At 37.4% G+C, this 19,658-nt stretch overlaps 1 protein-coding gene across 4 annotated transcripts in view; it reads right to left on the bottom strand.

Annotated features, from left to right (window-relative positions):
- The window catches only part of ASH1L (ASH1 like histone lysine methyltransferase), a 249,432-nt gene that overhangs the window by 13,598 nt on the left and 216,176 nt on the right, over window positions 1–19,658 (bottom strand). For all 4 annotated transcript variants that reach the window (XM_072637784.1, XM_072637785.1, XM_072637783.1 and 1 more), the window contains exons 13-17: window positions 17,905–18,013; window positions 17,309–17,470; window positions 17,041–17,135; window positions 3,351–3,508; window positions 2,049–2,201 (exon numbers count right to left, since the gene is read on the bottom strand). In XM_072637784.1, the coding sequence (XP_072493885.1) occupies window positions 2,049–2,201; window positions 3,351–3,508; window positions 17,041–17,135; window positions 17,309–17,470; window positions 17,905–18,013 (677 nt within the window). The remainder of the gene's footprint in view (window positions 1–2,048; window positions 2,202–3,350; window positions 3,509–17,040; window positions 17,136–17,308; window positions 17,471–17,904; window positions 18,014–19,658) is intronic.

Here is a 19,658-nt window from a genome sequence, read left to right on the forward strand (position 1 = left end):
ATAATGAAATGTAACTTATAACTAAGACTATTTCCAAGTCATGATCAGGGGTTAGCAGTACTTGGTTGATATGAGAAAATTAAGTCCTCCACAATGAAAAATCTAGGACAGTGAATATTTTTGAAAGTGTGTTTCCATGTAACAAATAATATCTGTAGAGAAAAATATAGATATACTTATTATGCTATAATCTGAATTTATTCATTCAATTCAATCATTCATTCAATTTCTAGAAGTTCCTTCAGAGATAAGGAAAGTCCACTGTTCTATCTACAGATACAACTTATGTCCTCAACTACGTTCTTTCTAACCACTGTCCCAGTCTCAGATGAAGGGGGCTGATGCTAACATGGAGATATTGGTTAGGAATGTGAAGGAAGCAAAAGAGGATGCTATGTAACTCTGTACCTTAAAGCAGGCTGGCCGCCTTTTCTTTCTATTCATTTGATTCTCTTTTACTCCAGTGGGAGTTGGGTTATAAAAGTTGCAAATAGGAAGGACACACAGAGGAAAGAGAAGAAAAGACCTAATTTCCTCCCAGCTTCTTTGTTCTATGTAGGAGTAGAGGCAAGAAGAAAAAGGCCAATCATGAACTGCAAAAAGCAGCAATTATCTTTTAATTTCTTTTTCCCACCTCAAAACATTCATTATTCTTGCCAGAAAAACTTAATCTAAGCTCATAAAACATCCATCAAAATAACACACAAGGCTTCCCACTCCTTAAAGATTCTGAAACCCAAAAGAAGAAGATGATGGAGATGAAGATGTGTGTATGAAATCTTGAAAGCAAAATGGCAATTTGTGTTGGGGATTTCTTTTACTGTTACAGCCTATCTTTTCATTTGTTGATCTGCTGCCTCATTGTGTGAAACTATAGAAAACAAAGCAGATGAGGCCCCTATCAGTTTGTCCTAGGCCCTCAGTTTGAGAATATAATTTCTAGCAAGAGATTATCTTTATAATGAAATTCTTTTGGAGGTGGGAAGTGAATAGAATCTTTATTTAAAGCTCTTGCCAGTCCAATACTTCTAGATTCCAATGTGCAAAAAGAAATTTTAATGAACCCAAAATTCATCTTCTAACAATATAAAAAAGCAATGGACCTTAAGTCAGGTGATTTGGGTTCAAGTTCCAGCTGTGCCACTTACTACCTGTGTGACAATGAGCAAGTCACTGAACCTCTCTGAGCCTCAAATGCCTCACCTGTAAAATGAGAACACCAACACTATCACTGATATTACCATATCCATTAAGAAAAGATATTCCTGCCGGCCAATTAATTAAGAGTGGGCAATACTGAAAAACACCAAATAGTTTGTTAGCATCTGGCTCAGGAAGGCTGCAGAGGGTATAGCTATACTCTACCCATGCTGGGATCCAGCTACTGATGCAGGATTGTCTAAATGGAAAATTAGATCTAATGAGAAAACTGATGGTCTGGGACTCTACTAGGTATAGCATTGACATATATACCCAACATATCATTGGCACAAGAGAGTACATAGAATTTCGAGTAAAGTATTTCTTTTTATCCTAGGACGGCAGAAAATGATCTTGTAATGATTTAAACAGAGAAATTATGGCAATTTTTACTCTACAGAAAATAGTACTACAGAATATATTTTGCTTTTTAAAGTTATTTTTAGATACTTTTGTATATATTTTATTGTATACTAATTGTATATTATATATAATATATAAAAATGTCTTATTTATAAGCATGCTAATTTTGTTAACATATTTTGTTGCTATCAGGTAATTATGTCAGAAAATTCTGAATCATTATACAACAATAATATCTCTAAGTGGGTGTACTTTAAATATTATTTGAATACAAGTGAACCTGTATTCAAGATCTGTTTAATAAACCTCAAAGGGCTATTGTGAAGATCAAATGAGAAAATGTGTGGGAAAGCATTTTGTAAACTTCAACGTAAAATAAAAATGCAAGGCATTATAATGACAACTTTGGTTTTGAGGCAGATGGGGGAAAAGGGAACATGATGTAGAAATAAGAGGAAAGAAAGTTTTCTTGAAGATCTGGTCACCTTTGTAAGAGATGATACTATCACATATCTCTTTGAATATCTGGGCCAGGCGTGCTGCCCGGGCCACTTCAATGTTCTCCTCTGCAGCTGCCAACCTCCTTGTCCGCACTGAGCGGGCTGTCTGCAAGGCGGAGAACTGGGTCATGAAGACATCTGGAAAGGCAAAAACGACACAAATTTCATTCAGTCTTAGCCTGAGTTCCTCCCACTTATTGCACATTTCTCTTGGTTTGCTTCAAAAGATTAGTAGCTTCAGGAGGCCCTTTTCTTCTTTTCTTTACAGAATGCAAGAAATAACTAGCATTTCTTGGAAAGGCAAACGATGGGAGTTGATATGGACTTTAGATGCTAGACTGATATGAAAGTTGTTAAAAGTAGAAAAACAGACTATATAAAAGTTCAGAAATTCATTTTCTGTTTTAAAATCAGCCAGGCCACTGAAATATCTTGAGGTTCTGGGCAAAGTTCTGAATATATTTAGGGCTTGCCCAGTATATTCTCTTACATAACAGGAAGAATACCTTCTCCCTTCCACCTTCTTTCCCTTCTACTCCCCCCACTCCCAATACTGGAAAAGAAAGAAAAACAAAAAAACCCTTTGTAACAATGATGTATAGGCAAGCTCTTTCCTCATTTGTCTGGGGATATTGCAGAGTAGCTAACTGAAAAAAGTGATACTCCCAATGAATGTTAACTATGTTGATCAGTAATTTAAAACTGGCACTAGAACTCTCAGGAAACTCAAGAAGGAACAAAAGAGAATGGTGATCTTGAACATTTTTATTCTAGTTCAAATAGTTATTTGGACATGCCAATTATTCTACTTTCAGACTATCTAAAGAACAATTCTGAACTCAGCTATGTCCACTAAATCAGCTATGTCTGTCACTGAAGAATGACAAGCCAACTGTCTTCTATGTGAAAGGAAAAAAAAAGAAACTCAAGTTATATATTGATTTGAATGAGAAAAACTGCCTATCAACTGCTACACAAGGGCCATTAAATCCAGTTATAATTCAGAGTCTCTCCTACCTCAGGCAAATATTTTAGGCCATAGGGTGGTAGTGGGGAGACCAACAAGAGGGGGGTCCAATCCTATTCATTAAAGCATAGGCAGGTATGCTATAGGATTGTGACAGAACATTATCCACTCACTCTAATCAATGGACCTTAGTACCAACTTTCCTCTCCATTTTCTAGAATCTGGCACTGACTATTCCCTTGAATAACTAAGCTTTATTTGAAGAAACTATGTTTTGGTCAGCCCTCTGCGATGTAAATGGACCTCCACCCATATCTCACCAGATTTGATGTTTCCATCATCTCGACAGATACCATTCCAGCGGGTGTACAAGGAAGCCGAATGGATATTGTCACTGGTATGTTTTACCTCCTCTTGCTTCTGTCTGATTTTCTCCCAGTTCCGGACCAGGAATACATGATGTTTTAACACAAAGTTCCTTTGGGGAGGGAAAGGGGGAAGTTATCAGTGCACTGTGAAGCTGTTATAAAGAGGTCTGGATGTAGATACGGTTATAGGAGATCCATTTTTTAGTTGTGGGGAATTTTCCAAAGTGTAATTGGTGAACACTGTATAGAATATACACATATGTTTTCTTTCCTTTCAATACTGCCATTTAAAATCAGGAATCCATTAAACATTATTCACAAAATACCCCTATTTAGGATATGGTTTAGGAAGATATCGCTGGGAGAGATATAATGTAATACACTATATGGCTCCATTAAAGGGTTTTTCAAAAAATGAGAGAGAACATATGAGAAATACATAGAAAAATATTGAAAAGTGCTAAACCAATATAAAACTAAGAGTAATATCATTATCAAAGATGGTTGAGGTTGATCAGGGCACATGATACATATGGACAATAATCACGAATGTATGTATGAACTACATAGAGATACTATGACAAATTACACAGAAGAATCCAATTTGCTTGCAAGTTTCCTAAAGAACTTTTCTGATATTTTATTCAGTTCTCTCAAGTGTTGCAAGACTATTTAAACATTTCTGCTCATACCTACCTGTCCTCTTTTCTTGTCATGCCTAACTGCATAGTGTCATCTATAGAAGGTATTCCTTGAAGCTGTTTCATGCTGTGTTTGGTACAATCCAAGGAGCACAGGGACCTAGGAAATCATTTATTCACAGGAAAATCCCTAGACACTACCTTGTCTAACTAGTACTTGAAAGAAATTCTCATCTTAATTAAAGGCTAAATGACTTTTATGACTCCTCCACAAGAAATCATTTAGTCTTTGCCTAAGGTTCTCTGATAAGGGGGAACCTCTTATTTCCTGAAGAAGCATATTCCACCTCTGGATAGATCTAATTGTTTCTTCAAGACTAAATTTGCTACTTTCCACTCATCGTTCCTAGTTTTGTTCTTGGGAGAAGGATAACTCTCCCACATGACAACCCTTCAAATGCTTGAACATGGCTATCATGCCCCTCCTAAATTTTCTCTTCTCTAGGCTAAATATTACCAATTTCTCTAACTGGTACTCCTATGGCATTATCTTCAGGTCCTTCATTAGCTTGTTGCTTTTCTCTTAACATTCTCCAGGGAATTGTTGTCTTTTTTCTAAAGCATGAGCTCTAGAACTGAATACAATATTCCATATGTTGATGTTTAGAGCAGGCTTTCATGTGCTGTGGTGGAACCATCTCAAAGAATTCAGAGTCAGACCACCTCTAATCCAAGTATAGGCATTTACTGAGATTGATGCCTCTCACAGAGTAGGCTAAGTTCCAAGAGGAACCAGCTACTTCAGAGAGTGCAAGATGAATTTTTACAGAGTAAAGATGCAATTACATAACAGAAATTTACATAGAATATAGGAATATGATTAATATTAAAAAGACAGGAGGAGTTTGCTAAGGGATTAGGTAATGGAGAAGGGGGTCCCATCTATGGTTTAGCAGTTAGACCTTATGGCCATGCTGCCGTCCAATTGGCTATATCTATTATGGTCCTGTTTGGTCAAGACAGGTAGCTAGGTATTGTGATCTTGTCTTGAGCTAGACCAATGATGTGACTGTGATTGAATACAAGAACACACTTGTTCAAATATATGGGAATGATCTGGGGGCAGTAGCTAGGCAGAGGCAATGGCTGAGTTCCTATGCTTGTTGTTTCTGTGAGAACTATGAGTTTCAGGAACACACCTGTTGTTCGAGTGAGAAATGAGGAATATATTAAGAAGTTAGGACAGTGGTGGCGGGGGAATTAGGTAACTACAAGGAGGCTTGAGGGGGTCTATATAGAAGTTAGAACATTAGGGCTGGGAGCACTTCTATTAGGACTCCACCACATACATATTCTAATGTGGATATTATACATTTCTTAACGTATCCCAATATCACTGGGATATCATTACTGAACAATACCATTACTGAATCACAGTGAGCTTGCATTCCACTAAAATCACCAGATCTTTTAAAGATAAACTCTAGTCTTTCGAGTACATTACTAAAAAAAATCCAGGTGTAAGACTACTTTTATTAGTACTAATATTCAACTTAGCAGATTTGGCCAAATGTTATCGTTTACAAGATCTTTTTGGATTCTACATGATTCAATGTGTTAGTTATCCCTCCCTAGTTAGCGTCATGTGCAAATTTGATAAGCATGTCATCTATGATTTTTTCTAAGCCAATGATAAAAATGGTGAACAGCACAAGTCCAAGATCAGCATCTCAAAGCACATCACTGGACACTTCCTCCCAAGCTGACAGTAAGACATTAATAATTACAATTTGGATCCAGTCATTCAGTTTTGAATTCATCTTATATTATCTTCTAACTCATATCTCTTTATTTTTTTCCAAAGTATAGCAAAAGAGATTGTGTTAAATGTCAAATTTAGGAAAACTATCTAGAGGATGGTCCATATTTAGTAGTCCAGGAATCCTGTCAATAAAGGAAATGAGGTTATTCTGTTATGAACTGGTTTTATTTTGGAGGAATTTTATTTTACTTTTACAACACTCTTGGTTTTCATTCATTGATGCAGTTTGGGTTTCATTCAATCCAAACTAATTTTTTTCATTGTGTTTGGTATTTTCTTTTGTATTTTTCATATTTCCAGTCTCAGTGTATGGATTGGAAGCTTATGCTTGGATCAAACTGTGCGCATATACTCCTAAAGGGTAAAGGGAAGGCCCTCCTAGATTCCAAATATGTAAGATTAGGATGTTCCTTCTACATTGTTTGACCTTGTTTCCTGGTCCAGTTCAGGACTGGGTACTTGGATGCAGGGCTCAGCCTTGTTTCTTATGTTGCCCTGCACTGGGTGCTTCTCTGCTCTTGCCTTTAGCTGGCTGAGGCTATCTCTTCCATTACCTATAATCTTCCAAAGGTCTATGAAAGGGGCTTAGCAATCCTATCTGACAGTTCTTTTAATATTTGAGAACATATTTCATTTGGGCTTGTGACATGAAATTATCAAGTGAAGGTACTTTCTAGGTAGCACAGCAGACAAAGTATTGGCTTTGCAATTAAGAAGACCTGCATTTAAATCCTTACTCAGAAATTTACTCATTGAGTGACCATGGACAAGTAATCTAACCTCTTTCAGCCTCCGTTTCCTCATCCATAAGGTGGGGAAAATAACAACATCTAGCTCACAGGATTGTAATAAAGATCAAATGGAATAACATAAGTAAAGCACTTTACAAGCAAGTGCTTATATAAGTGCTAGTTATTATTATCTTGAACATCACTTCTATATGAGTCATTTTTGTTCTGCTCTTTTCAGTACAAAGACTATTCTTAGCAGAATAATAAGAGTTGAGCAGTATTTCTTTGTCTTCATAATCCATCACTGCTTTGATCCTTTTTCTTGATGTGCTAAAGGGACAAATAAAACTATTTTGTCCTTAATTTTCTTTGCCAATCTCAGATCATTGAAAACTTTAGCATTTTTGATACTTCTCTTTTTTTAAAAATTGTACTCAATACAACTTTATTGTGACATAACCATAACTTTTCAAGAAATAATGCCCCCCCCACACCCCTAACATTGTCCTTTAGAAAGAGTTAAGCCATCTTCCACAATAGCCATTGTCGTTGCACAAATATTCTGCCATTTTTTAGTACTGTCTTCACCTATCATATGATCAAGAGTCAAGACATGATGGACAGGCATGGATGTACCTCCTACTCTATCAGCACAGGGCATATTTACATCAATCAGAGTTCTTGAGTATACTGTTCTTTTGGTTCTGCTTTCTTCACTCTGCATCAATTCACACAAGTCTCTCCATGTTTCACTGTATTTGTATTTTGTGGCACAATAACATTTCATTATTTATATACTATAATCTGTTCATATATTTCCAAATTTGTTTCTACATGTTTGCCACAGCAAGAGTACTGCTGTGAATGTTTGGTACACATACAGGACACCTCTGTAACTGACTTCCTGGGAGCACAAATTTGGTAAGATTGTTCCACCAACAGTTAATTATTATTAGTCTGTCTTGTGGAAAGCAGCCCCTCCAACATAATTTCAACTTTTTATTATCTTGGCCAATTTGATGGGTTTGAGGTGATGCCAGTGTTGTTTTACTTTGCAATGATTTTATTATAAGTGATACGGAAAACACTTATTTCATATATTTGTTGATAGTCTGCATTCCTTCTTCTTAAAACTGTTTATATCTTCTGATCATTTACATACTGGGGAAATATTTGAGTTTATAAACTTATGGGTAAATTCTCTATAGAATGGGGGCATCAGAATTTCATCAAATGTTTGATACAAAGATTTTTCCCCCAATCCATAACTGTTCTTCTATATGCAAAAATTCTATGCATGCAAAAGACTTCTAATATTATATAACAAGAATATACTGATACTATTCTTCTATGACCACTCAAGTCAGTCAATAAACATTTATTAAGCATCTACTATATCTAGCTCTGTCGTAAGCACTGGGGATACAAAAAGAGGCAAAAGACGGTCCCTGCCCTTTGTGGAGCTCACAATCTAATGGGAGAGACAATAAGTAAACAAATACATAGAAACAAGTTAGATCTAAAAGTAGGTGGCAGGGAGTAAGATATAAGAAGACTGGAACAGCAGTGGTGGGGAGGGGAGGATGATACATTATGAAGGGATTTAAATGCCAAATAGGATCTTTTTTTTATGATCCTGGAGGTGACAGAGGGCCACCAGGTTTTGAGTAGAGGGCTGACACTGGATCTGTGCTTTAGGAAAATCAGAATAGGGGAGGGACTGGAGCAGCGAGATGATCGCAGGCAGATCCAGTGTACTGCTGCAATAATCCAGGCATGAAGTGATGAGGGCCTATACAAGAGTGGTGATAGTGTCAGAGGAGAGAAAGGGGTATATTGAGAGATTAGGCAGGAGACAGCACAGCATAAGATAGAAGCTCTGTTCCCCACTATCTTTCTTCTTTTTCCCTCAAGGGACAGATCCCGCAGAAAATGGAAGGTATTAAGTTAAAGGGAAAGTTGCTCTTCTTTGTGCCAGAAGTTCTCCATGTTTGGGGCAGGAAAAGGTGGGACTATGCTTTTCTTTTTCATTTCTCCTCTGTTATGGGCTGCTCTTGCTTCCATTTTCTGGGTATTTAAAAAATGTTAGTGGGTTATACTCATACCTATTAGACTAGCTAACATGACAGAAAAGGAAAATGATCAAAGCTGGAGGGGATGTGGTAAAATAGGTACGATACTGTGCTGTTGGTAGAGATGTGAACTGGTCCAACTGTTCTGAAGAACAATCTGTAATTATTCCCAAAGGGCTATAAAACTGTATATCCTTTGGCCCCAGCAATACCACTACTGGAGTTGTATCCCAAAGTGATCAAAGAAAAGGGAAAAGGAGCTCTATGGACAAAAATATTTATAACAATTCCTTTTGTGGTGTCAAAGAATTGGAAATTGATGGAATGCACGTTAATGGGGGAATGGGTGAACAAGTTGTGGTATAAGATTGTGATGGAATCCTACTCTGCTCAAAGAAATAATGAGCAGGATGGTTTCAGAAAATCCTGGAAAGACTGACATAAACAGATGCAGAGTGAAGTGGGCAGAATCAGGAAAACATTGTACACAGTAACAGCAATATTGTAATGATGATTAACTATGAAATATTTAGCTATTATTCTCTTCAACACAGATGAAAGACAATTCCAAGGGATTCATAATGAAAAATGCTATCCACCTCCACAGAGAGAACCGATGAACTCTGAGTGCACAGTGAGCATACATTTTTTTTAGTTTCTTTTGTTTTTTACTTTTTATTTTTTGCAACATGGTCAATACGGAAATGTTTTATATAACATCATATGTATATTTGATATTATATTCCTTGCCTTCTCAGAGAATTTGGAACTTGAAACTTTAAAGAAATGAATGTTATGAATTGATGCTAAGTGACAGCAAACATTGTGTGATGACTAACCTTGTTAGACTTAGTTCTTCTAAACAATGCAATGATCTAAGAAAATTTCAAAAGACTCATGATGGAAAATGTTATCCACATTCAGAGAAAGAATTATGGAGTCCGATAGAAGCATATTATTTTCTATATTTTTGTTGTTTTTTGTTTCTCATTTTCCCCTTTTATTCTGATTCTTCTTTCACAATAGGACTAATCTGAAAATATGCTTAATATGACTGTACATTTATAGCCTACATTAGATTCATGTCATCTTGGGGAGGGGAAAATAAAGGAAGGGGGAAGAAATTTAGAACTCAAAATCTCATTATCCCTTTTCTGAAATCAGTTCTCCCCAAGTCAATTTCCCTTCTTATAATTTCTAAGATAGGTAACTCTCCCCAAAGATGCCCACCATTTCCTCCCTAGAAGTCTTCCTTATTGGTAAGAACTGGATCCTGATTAAAAATTCTCCATGTTGATTCCTTCACCTTTTGAAGGATGAAAATTATTATTAAGGGGATCAAAATTTTTTTCATGCCTGCTCTACTTTTGGCAGTTTCAGCAAAAGTAAAGATAAATGAAGTCCCTTGTCACTACTACATGATGGCTCTACTCCAGAATTATAACTTATTTCTCAACTACCTCATTCCTTCATTTTTCAGATAAGGAAATTGAGGTCTAGAGAAGTTGTGACCTGAAAGGATTTTAAGTGGCAGAGGGAAATTTAAAACTTCTGGCTACAAAGCCAGCATTCTTTCTACTGTACCATAAAAATACTACACCTATTTCTGCTTTAGTTGAACTTTACTCAAGTTTTCTCCTGCTATGCTTCCCAAGTTTCTTCACAAGTATATTTTCTTAATATATAAGGCTAGTCTACTCTTTTTTCTCATTCTTTTCCTTCAGAATGAGATATATACCTTCTCTTTGACCTGGAATCTCTCAATTTTGGCTATAATAATTTGAGAGTTTTCATTTTGAGGTTTCTTCCAGAAAATAATTGTTAGATTCCTTCCATTTCTACTTTGCCCTCTGGCTTTGCAAGATTTAGGCAATCTTCTTTTATAATTTCTTGATTTTCAAGTAGTCGAATGATTCTTAAATGATCTCTTCTCCAGATCAGTTGTTTTTTTCTTTATTTTATAGAAGTCTTTTGACTTTTGTTTCAATTATTTTTTGTTGTATTAAGGAGTTAAGCTTCTATTTAGTCCTTTTGCCCAGTGTTATTAATTCTCTTTCTTTTTTCAGCCTCTTCAGGTGAGAAGACCTCAGGTTAAGGGAAGGCTCTGAGAGGCCTAGCAGAGAGTCTTCCATCTACCCAAAAGCAATTGCTTCTATCTGTATCAGGAAAGGCAACCTCCACCTCCTATTGCCAAGCCTGTTCTTCCAAATGGGATGTGGAGAATGTTTGGTGCAAAGAGGGCAACCTATCCTCTGCCTTTGTCTTTTGAGGAAATAGAAAGAGAAGATGGTGGGCAATGGGGCTTATTTCTCCCATTATGTAAGTTTCACTTACATCTCAGAAGATCCACTAATCTCCAGCATTTGGAGGGAAGAGGATTTGTGAAAAGGGACCTCCAACATCATGTGGCACTTGCCTCCAGCCAGATTCCCCAACCTCCACCGGGAATATGAGTGATGCCTTCCACTCAGTGATGAACATTCTCACAGCTGATCATACTTTTCACATACCAGTGACTGAACTGTATAGATCATCCAAACTCCATTTCCCATTCCACCACGATTCCTCCTTCCCTTCCCCCTCAACCATCCTCCCAAAGTTAAAATCAAATACTAACCAGCCCTTCTGCTGTTTGTGCCCTTTCCATAGGCAACAAACTTCCCTTCATTTAAAATTTCTTTCCCTCCCATTTTTTCCATCTACTAGCTCTTACCTGTTTCTCCCACATGACAGAATCTTCCTTAGTCACTCTTTCCAGTGCTGGTTGCAATTAACTTATTTTCCTTAGCTTACTGGTTGAGCCAGGAGAACTGGAATATTCCTAGTTCCCCAATGCCATTTGCATGTTTTCTCCCTACCTAAACTCAGTGACCTCTCTTCATTTTAAGTACGATACAATATTGAATTCTACCACATATTCAAAATTTTGGTAGTTATTGTCTACAGACCCCAAAGTCACTCCCCCTTACTTTCTCAATGAATCTAATACTTGGCTTTTAACTTTTCTTTCCTCCCTTAACTTTTGCCCTCATACTAGATATAATATATACATTACACTCCTTTCCCTCAAACACCCTCACCACTCAGTTTCTAACCCACTCATTTACCACCCAAAATCAGTCACACAAAGATGGCCATACCTTTGATCTTGCCATCATCTACAAACCATATCACCTCTATGTTTAAAAATTCTGAAAATCTCCTATCCAAACATGATCTATTGGCTTTTCACCTTTCTCTCTGCCTTCGCTTGCCAAACTCTACTCTTCATTGGTACCATGACCTCTAATCCCTTCGCTCCTTAATTATTTTCCAGGCCATCTCCCCTGCAGTGGCCACTCTCTCTTCTTCTCATTTTGACTCCCTGGTGAATCAATTCAATTCTACACTGTTATCCTTTTTTGAATCCCTACCCCTCCGACCCCATATCTGTGATTATGCCCAACCAAGAAAGCTCCGACCATTTGACACCTTAACACACAAACACTGTTGAACAAAGATAGAGAAAATCATACAACTGTTTTGGTTGAGTCCACTAAAAATTTATGTTATACAACCTCAACTTGGCTCACTGTTCCCAGGCAATCCTACTCTAATTCCCTTTTAACTCACTAGCCCACTCTCAACAGTGACTCTTCCCAAGAATCCTTTTCATCCTTCCTTAAACCTCCCACAGCTATCCTTCCTCTCACACTCTCAGCTGAGAATCTTGACCCATATTTTACAGAAAAAAATGAGTTCATTCACTGTGAGCTCACTCTTTTTCATCTCCCATCATTCAGATGTCTTTGGCTACTATTTCCTCTTTCATCTGTCTTCACATGATAAAGAGGTCCTTACCAAAGTTAACCCCCATCACTTGTTCATCCCTTCTCCTCCACAAGACTGCCTCTTCTGTCATCCCCACACCACTAGTTACTTTCAATTTTTCCCCATCTACTGGTTCAGTTTAATCCGCTCCTGATTTAAAACTCCTTAAAGTCTGTCTAAAATAGATGCCTCCACTCTCTTTTCTCACACACTTCTTAACTTCTTGCAATATAGATTCTAACCTCATCATTCCACAGAAATTGTTCTCTCCAAAGTTACCGGTGATCTTTTAATTGCCCAATCCAGTGGTTTTTCTCAATTTTTATTCTCCCCTACCTCTCTGAAGCCCCTGACACTGTTGATCATATTCTCCTGGATATTCTCTTCTCTAGGTCTTTAGCACACTGCTCTATCCTGGTTCCTGTTCTGCCTATCAGATCACCCCTTCTCAATCTTCCTTACTGGATCCACATTCATGTCATACCTTCTAACCATTTATGTCTCTCAGGGTTCTATCCTGGGCTCTCTTCTCTTTTCCTTCTATAGTACTTCACTTGTCGAACTCATTAGTTCCCATAATTACCATCTCTAGACTGATGATTCTCAAATCTCCCTATCCTACCCTAACCTCTCTGCTGACCTCCAATCTCACATTTCCAACTACCTTTCAGATATCTCAAACTGGATATGAACTAAACATGTTGAAAACTGAACTTACCATCTTTCCCCTGAAACCCTCCCCACCTCCTACTTTCCCTATTCCTATAGATGGTAAATTCATTCACTCCATCCTTTAAGCTCACAACCTAGTAATAATAAGCTTACAACCATAGGACTCCTTACTGTGGCTCATCCTCCACATCCAATCTACTGCCAAGGCCTGTTGATTTCACCTCTGAAATATCTCTTGAATATGCCCCGTTCTCTCTTATTACATTGCCACCACCCTAGAACATCCTTCATCACCTTATGCTTTAGACTATTATGAAAGCCTGATAATCTATCTCCCTGCCTCCAATCTCTTCCCACTCCAGTCTATCCTCCACTCAGTTGTTTTTCCTAAAATTCAGGTGCACCATGTCACCTCCCTATTTAATCAACTGCAGTGGCTCTCTATTGCCATGAGAATCAAATAAATAAATCCTCTTTTTGGTTTTCAAAGCCCTTCGTAACCTATCATCCCCCGTCCCCATCACTGTTGTTCTTGTTTTCTTATATCTTATTACCTATCATCTACTCTTAGATCCAGCAATGAATAGCCTCCTGGCTGTTCCTTGAACAAAGCCCTCCATCTCTTGGCTCTGGGAAAAATTTTCTTTAGCTGTCTTGCATTCCTGGAATACTCCCCTCCTCATCTTGGCTTCCTGGCTTCCTTCAATTCCCAACTAAAATCCCATCTGCTACTGGAAGATTTTCCCAACCATTTCCCAATTTCTTAATTCTAGTGCCATCCTTCTATGACTTATTTCCTATTTATGCACTGTATAGCTTGTTTGTACATATTTGTTTGTTTGCTGTTTCTCATTATATTGCGAGCTTGAGGGCAGGAACTGACTTTTATCTCTCTTTGTATTCTTAGTGCTTAACGTAGTGCTTGGTACGTAGCAGGCACTTAATAATTTTTACCAAGGGGCAAAGCCAAGATGGCAGAGTAGAAGCAGGGACCTGCTAGAGCTCTCACCCCAAACCCCTCAAAAAAATGACTCTAAACAAATTCTAGAGCAGCACAAGCCACATAATGACAGACAAGCAAATTTCCAGCTCAAGACAATCTGGAAGGTAAACAAGAAGGGTCTATCACACTGGGTTGGGGGTGGAGCACAGTTTGGCATGGGCCACACCAACATAGATAGAGCCGGAGCAGGCCTTCTGGGACTGATTCACTGTCAGCTACTGCAGTTTCCAGACTTCTCAACTCACAAATGCTAAAGACAGTTTCAAAGGTCAGCGGGAAGGGTCTCTCACCTAGTTGAGAGGGGTGCTTGGTTTGCTCAGCCCCAGTCCCAGCCTCTAGAGCCCTCCACATAACAAAGAGCTCAAAAGCCAAGTTAAGTGGCTAGGAAAATAAGCAAATGGGGGAAAAAGAAACAGACTATAGATTCTTACTTTTTCAGTGAAGAGGTATTTTCTTACGTCATTAGTGACAAGCAAGATGAAAACACATCCAGAAGAATACAACAAAACCAAAGTTCCTGAATCCAAAACCTCTAAGAAAAATATGAATTAGTCTCAGGTCACAGAAGAGCTCAAAAAGGATTTTGAAAATCAAGTCAGAGAAGTAGACGAAAAATTGGGAAGAGAAATAAGAATGATGCAAGAAAATCATAAAAAACAAAGTCAACAGTTTGCTGAAGGAAACCCCAAAAAAATGCTGACGAAAATAACACCTTTAAAATTAGACTAACCCAAATGGCCAAAAAGGTCCAAAAAGCCAATGAAGAGAAAAATGCCTTAAAAAGCAGAATGGGCCAATTGGAAAAAGAAGTCCAAAGTTCACTGAAGAAAGTAATTCCTTAAAAATTAGAATGGAACAAATGGAAACTAATGACTTTATGAGAAATCAAGAAATTGAGAAATCAACAAAATATAAGAAATCAACAAAACCAAAAGAATGAAAAAATAGAAGACAGTGTGAAGTATCTCACTGGAAAAACAACTGACTTGGAAAATAGATCCAGGAGAGGTAATTTAAAAATTACTGGACTACCTGAAAGCCATGATCAAAAAAAGTCTAGACATAATCTTTCAAGAGATTATCAAGGAAAACTGCCCTGATATCCTAGAACCAATGGGTAAAATAGAAATGGAAAGAATCCATCAATTACCTCCTGAAAGAGAACTCAAAAGGAAAACTGCTAAGAATATTCTAGCCAAATTCTAGAGTTCCCAGGTCAAGGAGAAAATATTATAAGTAGCCAGAAAGAAACAATTCAAGTATTGTAGAGACACAATTAGGATAACACAAGATTTAGCAGCTTCTACACTAAGGGATCAAAGGGCTTGGAATATGATATTCCAGAGGTCAAAGGAGCTAAGATTAAAACCAAGAATCACCTATCCAGCAAAACTGAATAGCATAATTCAGGGGAAAAAATGGAACTTCAATGAAATAGAGGACTTTCAAGCATTCTTGTTGAAAAGACCATTGTTGAATAGAAAATTTGACTTTCAAATACAAGAATCAAGAGAATCATGAAAAGGTAAACAGAAAAGAGAAACCATAAGGGATTTATTAAAGGTGAACTGTTTACATTGCTACATGGAAATATGATATTTGTAACTCATGAGAACTTTCTCAGTATTAGGATAGTTGGAGGGAATACATATATATCTGTAAAAAGAGAGAGAGGGAAAGAGAGAGAGAGGCGTGCAGAGAGCACAGGGTGAGCTGAATATGAAGGGATGATATCTAAAAAAGAAAATTAAGCATTGAGAGGAATGTACTAGGAGAAAGGGAGAAGAAGAGTATAGTAACCATCTCACATAAAAGAGGCAAGAAAGAGTTTTTACAATGGAAGGGAAGATGAGAGGGAATAATGAGTCTTCCTTTCATCAGATTTGGCTTCAGAAGGGAATAACATATACTCAATTGGGTATGGAAGTTTATCTTACTCTACAGGAAAGCAGGGGGGAAGGGGATAAAAGAGGAGGATAACAGGAGGGATGGCAGATTGGGGGAAGGGATAACCGAAAGCCAACACTTTGGTAGAGGGACGGGTCAAAGGACAGAATAGAATAAATGGAAAACAGGACAGGATACAGGGAAATACAGTCTTTTACAATATGACTGTTAGGGAAGTGTTTTGCATGACTACATGTGTATAACCTATATGCAATTGCTTGCCTTCTCAATGAGGGTGGATGTGAAGGGGGGAAGGGAAGAATGTGGAATTCAAAGCTTTAAAAATGAATGTTAAAAACTGTTTTGATATGATAGCAGGAAATAAGATATATAGGAATGGCTTATAGAAATCTATCTTACCCTACAGGAAAATGGAAGGAAAGGGGATGGGGGAAGTGATAGAAGGGAGGGCAGATTGGATGAAAGATTAATCAGCATACATGCAATCTTGGGGTGGGGGGAGAGGGAAGATGAGAAGAAAATCTGAAATTCAAAATTTTGTGGAAGTGAATGTTGAAAACTGAAAATAAATAAATTAAATAATGAAAAAAATAAATTTTTACCAACTGAACCACAGGTGACCAGAAATGGAATAGGATGCCTTAGGAGGGAATGAATTTCATGTCACTGAAGGACCTTTAAGAGATTACTAGATGTCCATTTTTTAGGGATGTTGTGGAGGGAATTCATGTTCTGAATAGGAACTGGAATAGATGACCTCTGAAATTCCTCCTAACTATGCAATTCTGCAGGTATCCAAGAACTTCTAGATACCTGTTTTGTTGCTCTGATTCTATATCATTAGGAAAGGGAATAAGTACCTATTAATGCTTATTAACAATGTTAAATGATATACATATATATATATATATATATATATATATATATATACTGTAGAAAACATAGACTCCTGATTATAAAGTAAAAAAAATATTGCCAGTTACCTTTCGCGGTTGGACATTGGCTTCATTTGCAGTTGGGGGGTCATTCTGGTTGGGGTGCTGACATTTTCATTAGGCTCCTCAGAAAGATGGCCTCTCTGAATGAAAAAATGAAATGATGGGTTAGACCTTGGGGAGAAAACATGAGAAACAGGAAAATATCCTCTAATGAAACAGAAACTTATTTCAAATTGCTCTACTGGTGTCCCTCCCTCATTCCAACAATGGCTTTAGGCAGCTCTTTAGGGAAGCCATTATGATCAATATTCACCCTTTTCTTCAACTTGTGCTTGGATTTCCTCTTCTCTTTTGACCGTCCAGGACGTCTGTGTGCGGTCACAGGTTGGCTGTTTTTGCTGGTGAGTCCATTCATACGTTGACTCTTGCCCCCAATGATGCCTCGGCATTTGTCAAAACCACACTTACAAAGTTGCTTTGAAGGAAAAGCAAAGAATATTTAACTTGTATCTTAAGTCTAGCAAAGAAACCTGAGGGGGATGGTCATCTCACAAATAATCCATGTTAACAAAGAATTTCAATATAAGAAAAAGTAATTCTTTTTTTCTATCTCCACTGAGGGAAGAACACTATTAAGATAATAGCAAAAAGGAGAAAAGTTAAACTTTAGTAAAACTTCCTGATTGCCAACAAGACAAATGAGCATTTAAAGCAGACTCAACAACATTTTTTCTTAGGGTTCTTTACAAAAAAGATCCAAATGACTTATTATGTCAGGTGATAGGTAAAAGGCCAAGCAAATACTGCCCAAATACTTTAGAACTCTATGGACAATGTTAGTTATAATATATTGAGGATTCACTCACTGGATATCAAAACCAAAAGTAAGCCCTTCTTTGGATTTATTACCTGTTTTTCAACATTAAAGGAATGAAAATTGTAGTCATAAGTGAGTTCAGTACCAGCTGGCATATCTTTCAGGGCATAGAGTCCAATTCGGTAGACTCCATTGACAGACCTAAGAATGCAGAAGAGAGCATTACATCATCAGAAGAGAGCAAGAATTTAAGACAATGCCTGGGAGCAACAAATCATAAGGTAATCTTTGACTTCTTTCTTATATTCCATATCCATTTAGTCATAAAGTGATTTAAAGCCTTTAAAATGTGTGTGTTTGTGTATCAGACTTGCTTCTCTACCTCCATTCCCATTGCTAATACCCTATCCCTTTTCCTCAGTAGTTCATACCTGAATTACAACCTCCTGATTGACTTCTCTGACTCTGGCCTTTCTCTTTAAAATATTCTGTATGTTACTGTTAAACTAATATTCATAAATACCATTATGTGTTCTGCCATTCACCTGCTCCAGAGTTTATAATAGTTCTCTAATGTCAATGACATCAAGTCTAAACTCCATTAAGGATTCAAAGCCCTCCATATTCAAAGGCCCTGCTCTATGACTACTCAAATGTATTTTTCACTACTTCTCTAACAACTATTCTGTTATGCTGGCATCTTTACAGCCCTCTTGAAAATGATTTATTTATTCCTGCTTTCATATTTTTGCCCATGCTATTTAAATATTCATTGGGATCTTATTTTGCTATGTGCAAAGCACTCTTATACAAGCTATGTCTCTGAGGGAGATAGAGATAAAAAGATGTAGAAAGATGTCCTCGAGGAGACTACAATTTATTAAGAGGTAAGACAAGTACATAAAAGACATATAAAGAAGTATATTTTCAGTTTCACAAGATTCATCTAAATAAAGTACTACGAGATATCAGAAGATGCTGTTTATCTTGTGCCTGAAATGCACCTTCTCATTTCTATCGATATTGATTCACTTGTCAACATTAGCCAGTATGAAGTTGGTTGAAATAAACTGGTTAACAAACTGAAGCAATGTATTTATGTCTAGTTGGAATCATTTGAGTGTGCAAAAGAGAAATAGAAAGAGAGGAAATATAGAATGTATCACGTAGTTATAGGTAGGAAGAGCTAGATTCACACTTGGGCAAAAAAAGATATTTTAAAACTGGCTTATGAAGAAAGGAAAGTGAGCTTGGAAAGCTGGCAGTTTCACCACTAAAGAGGGAGTAGCAAAATTACATCATAAGTTTGAGAAATTTTATAGAGTATAAACCATGCGAAGCCAAAGAGGAAGATGATTCAGTTTGGGCCCTATGAAAAAACCATAATAAATGTAAGGCAGAAATGGAAAATACAAAAGCACAACTCATCACAAGTAAGCATTAACTGTTCCTTTTCAAGATTCTTATATTGCACTACTGATACAGACAGGGTACAGGTTCTGGAACCTCCCCACCACCCCAACTATCCTTGAACTTTCCCTGATGTTTGCCAGAGGCATCTATCCATTCTAGTAATCCTCTCACAACTGGCCTTTCGTTGTAGCCTACACCCAATCTCCCAATTCTCAGTTCCCAGCCCTCCATAGTCTGTTACTTCAAGATAAGAAGTTAAGTGACTTGCCCAAGGCCACACAACTATTACGTGTCAGAGATGGGACTTGAACCCTGGTCTTCCTGGCTTTGACACTAGCTCTCTATCCCTTATGCCACTTTATTTCTCTCTTTTTTTTGTCTATTATGCTAGGAAAGCACAAAAAGAGGGAATGGGGAAGCCTAAATAATCTAG

This window comes from Notamacropus eugenii, chromosome 2 (genome assembly GCF_028372415.1).
Source record: "Notamacropus eugenii isolate mMacEug1 chromosome 2, mMacEug1.pri_v2, whole genome shotgun sequence".
Lineage (NCBI taxonomy): Eukaryota > Metazoa > Chordata > Mammalia > Diprotodontia > Macropodidae > Notamacropus > Notamacropus eugenii.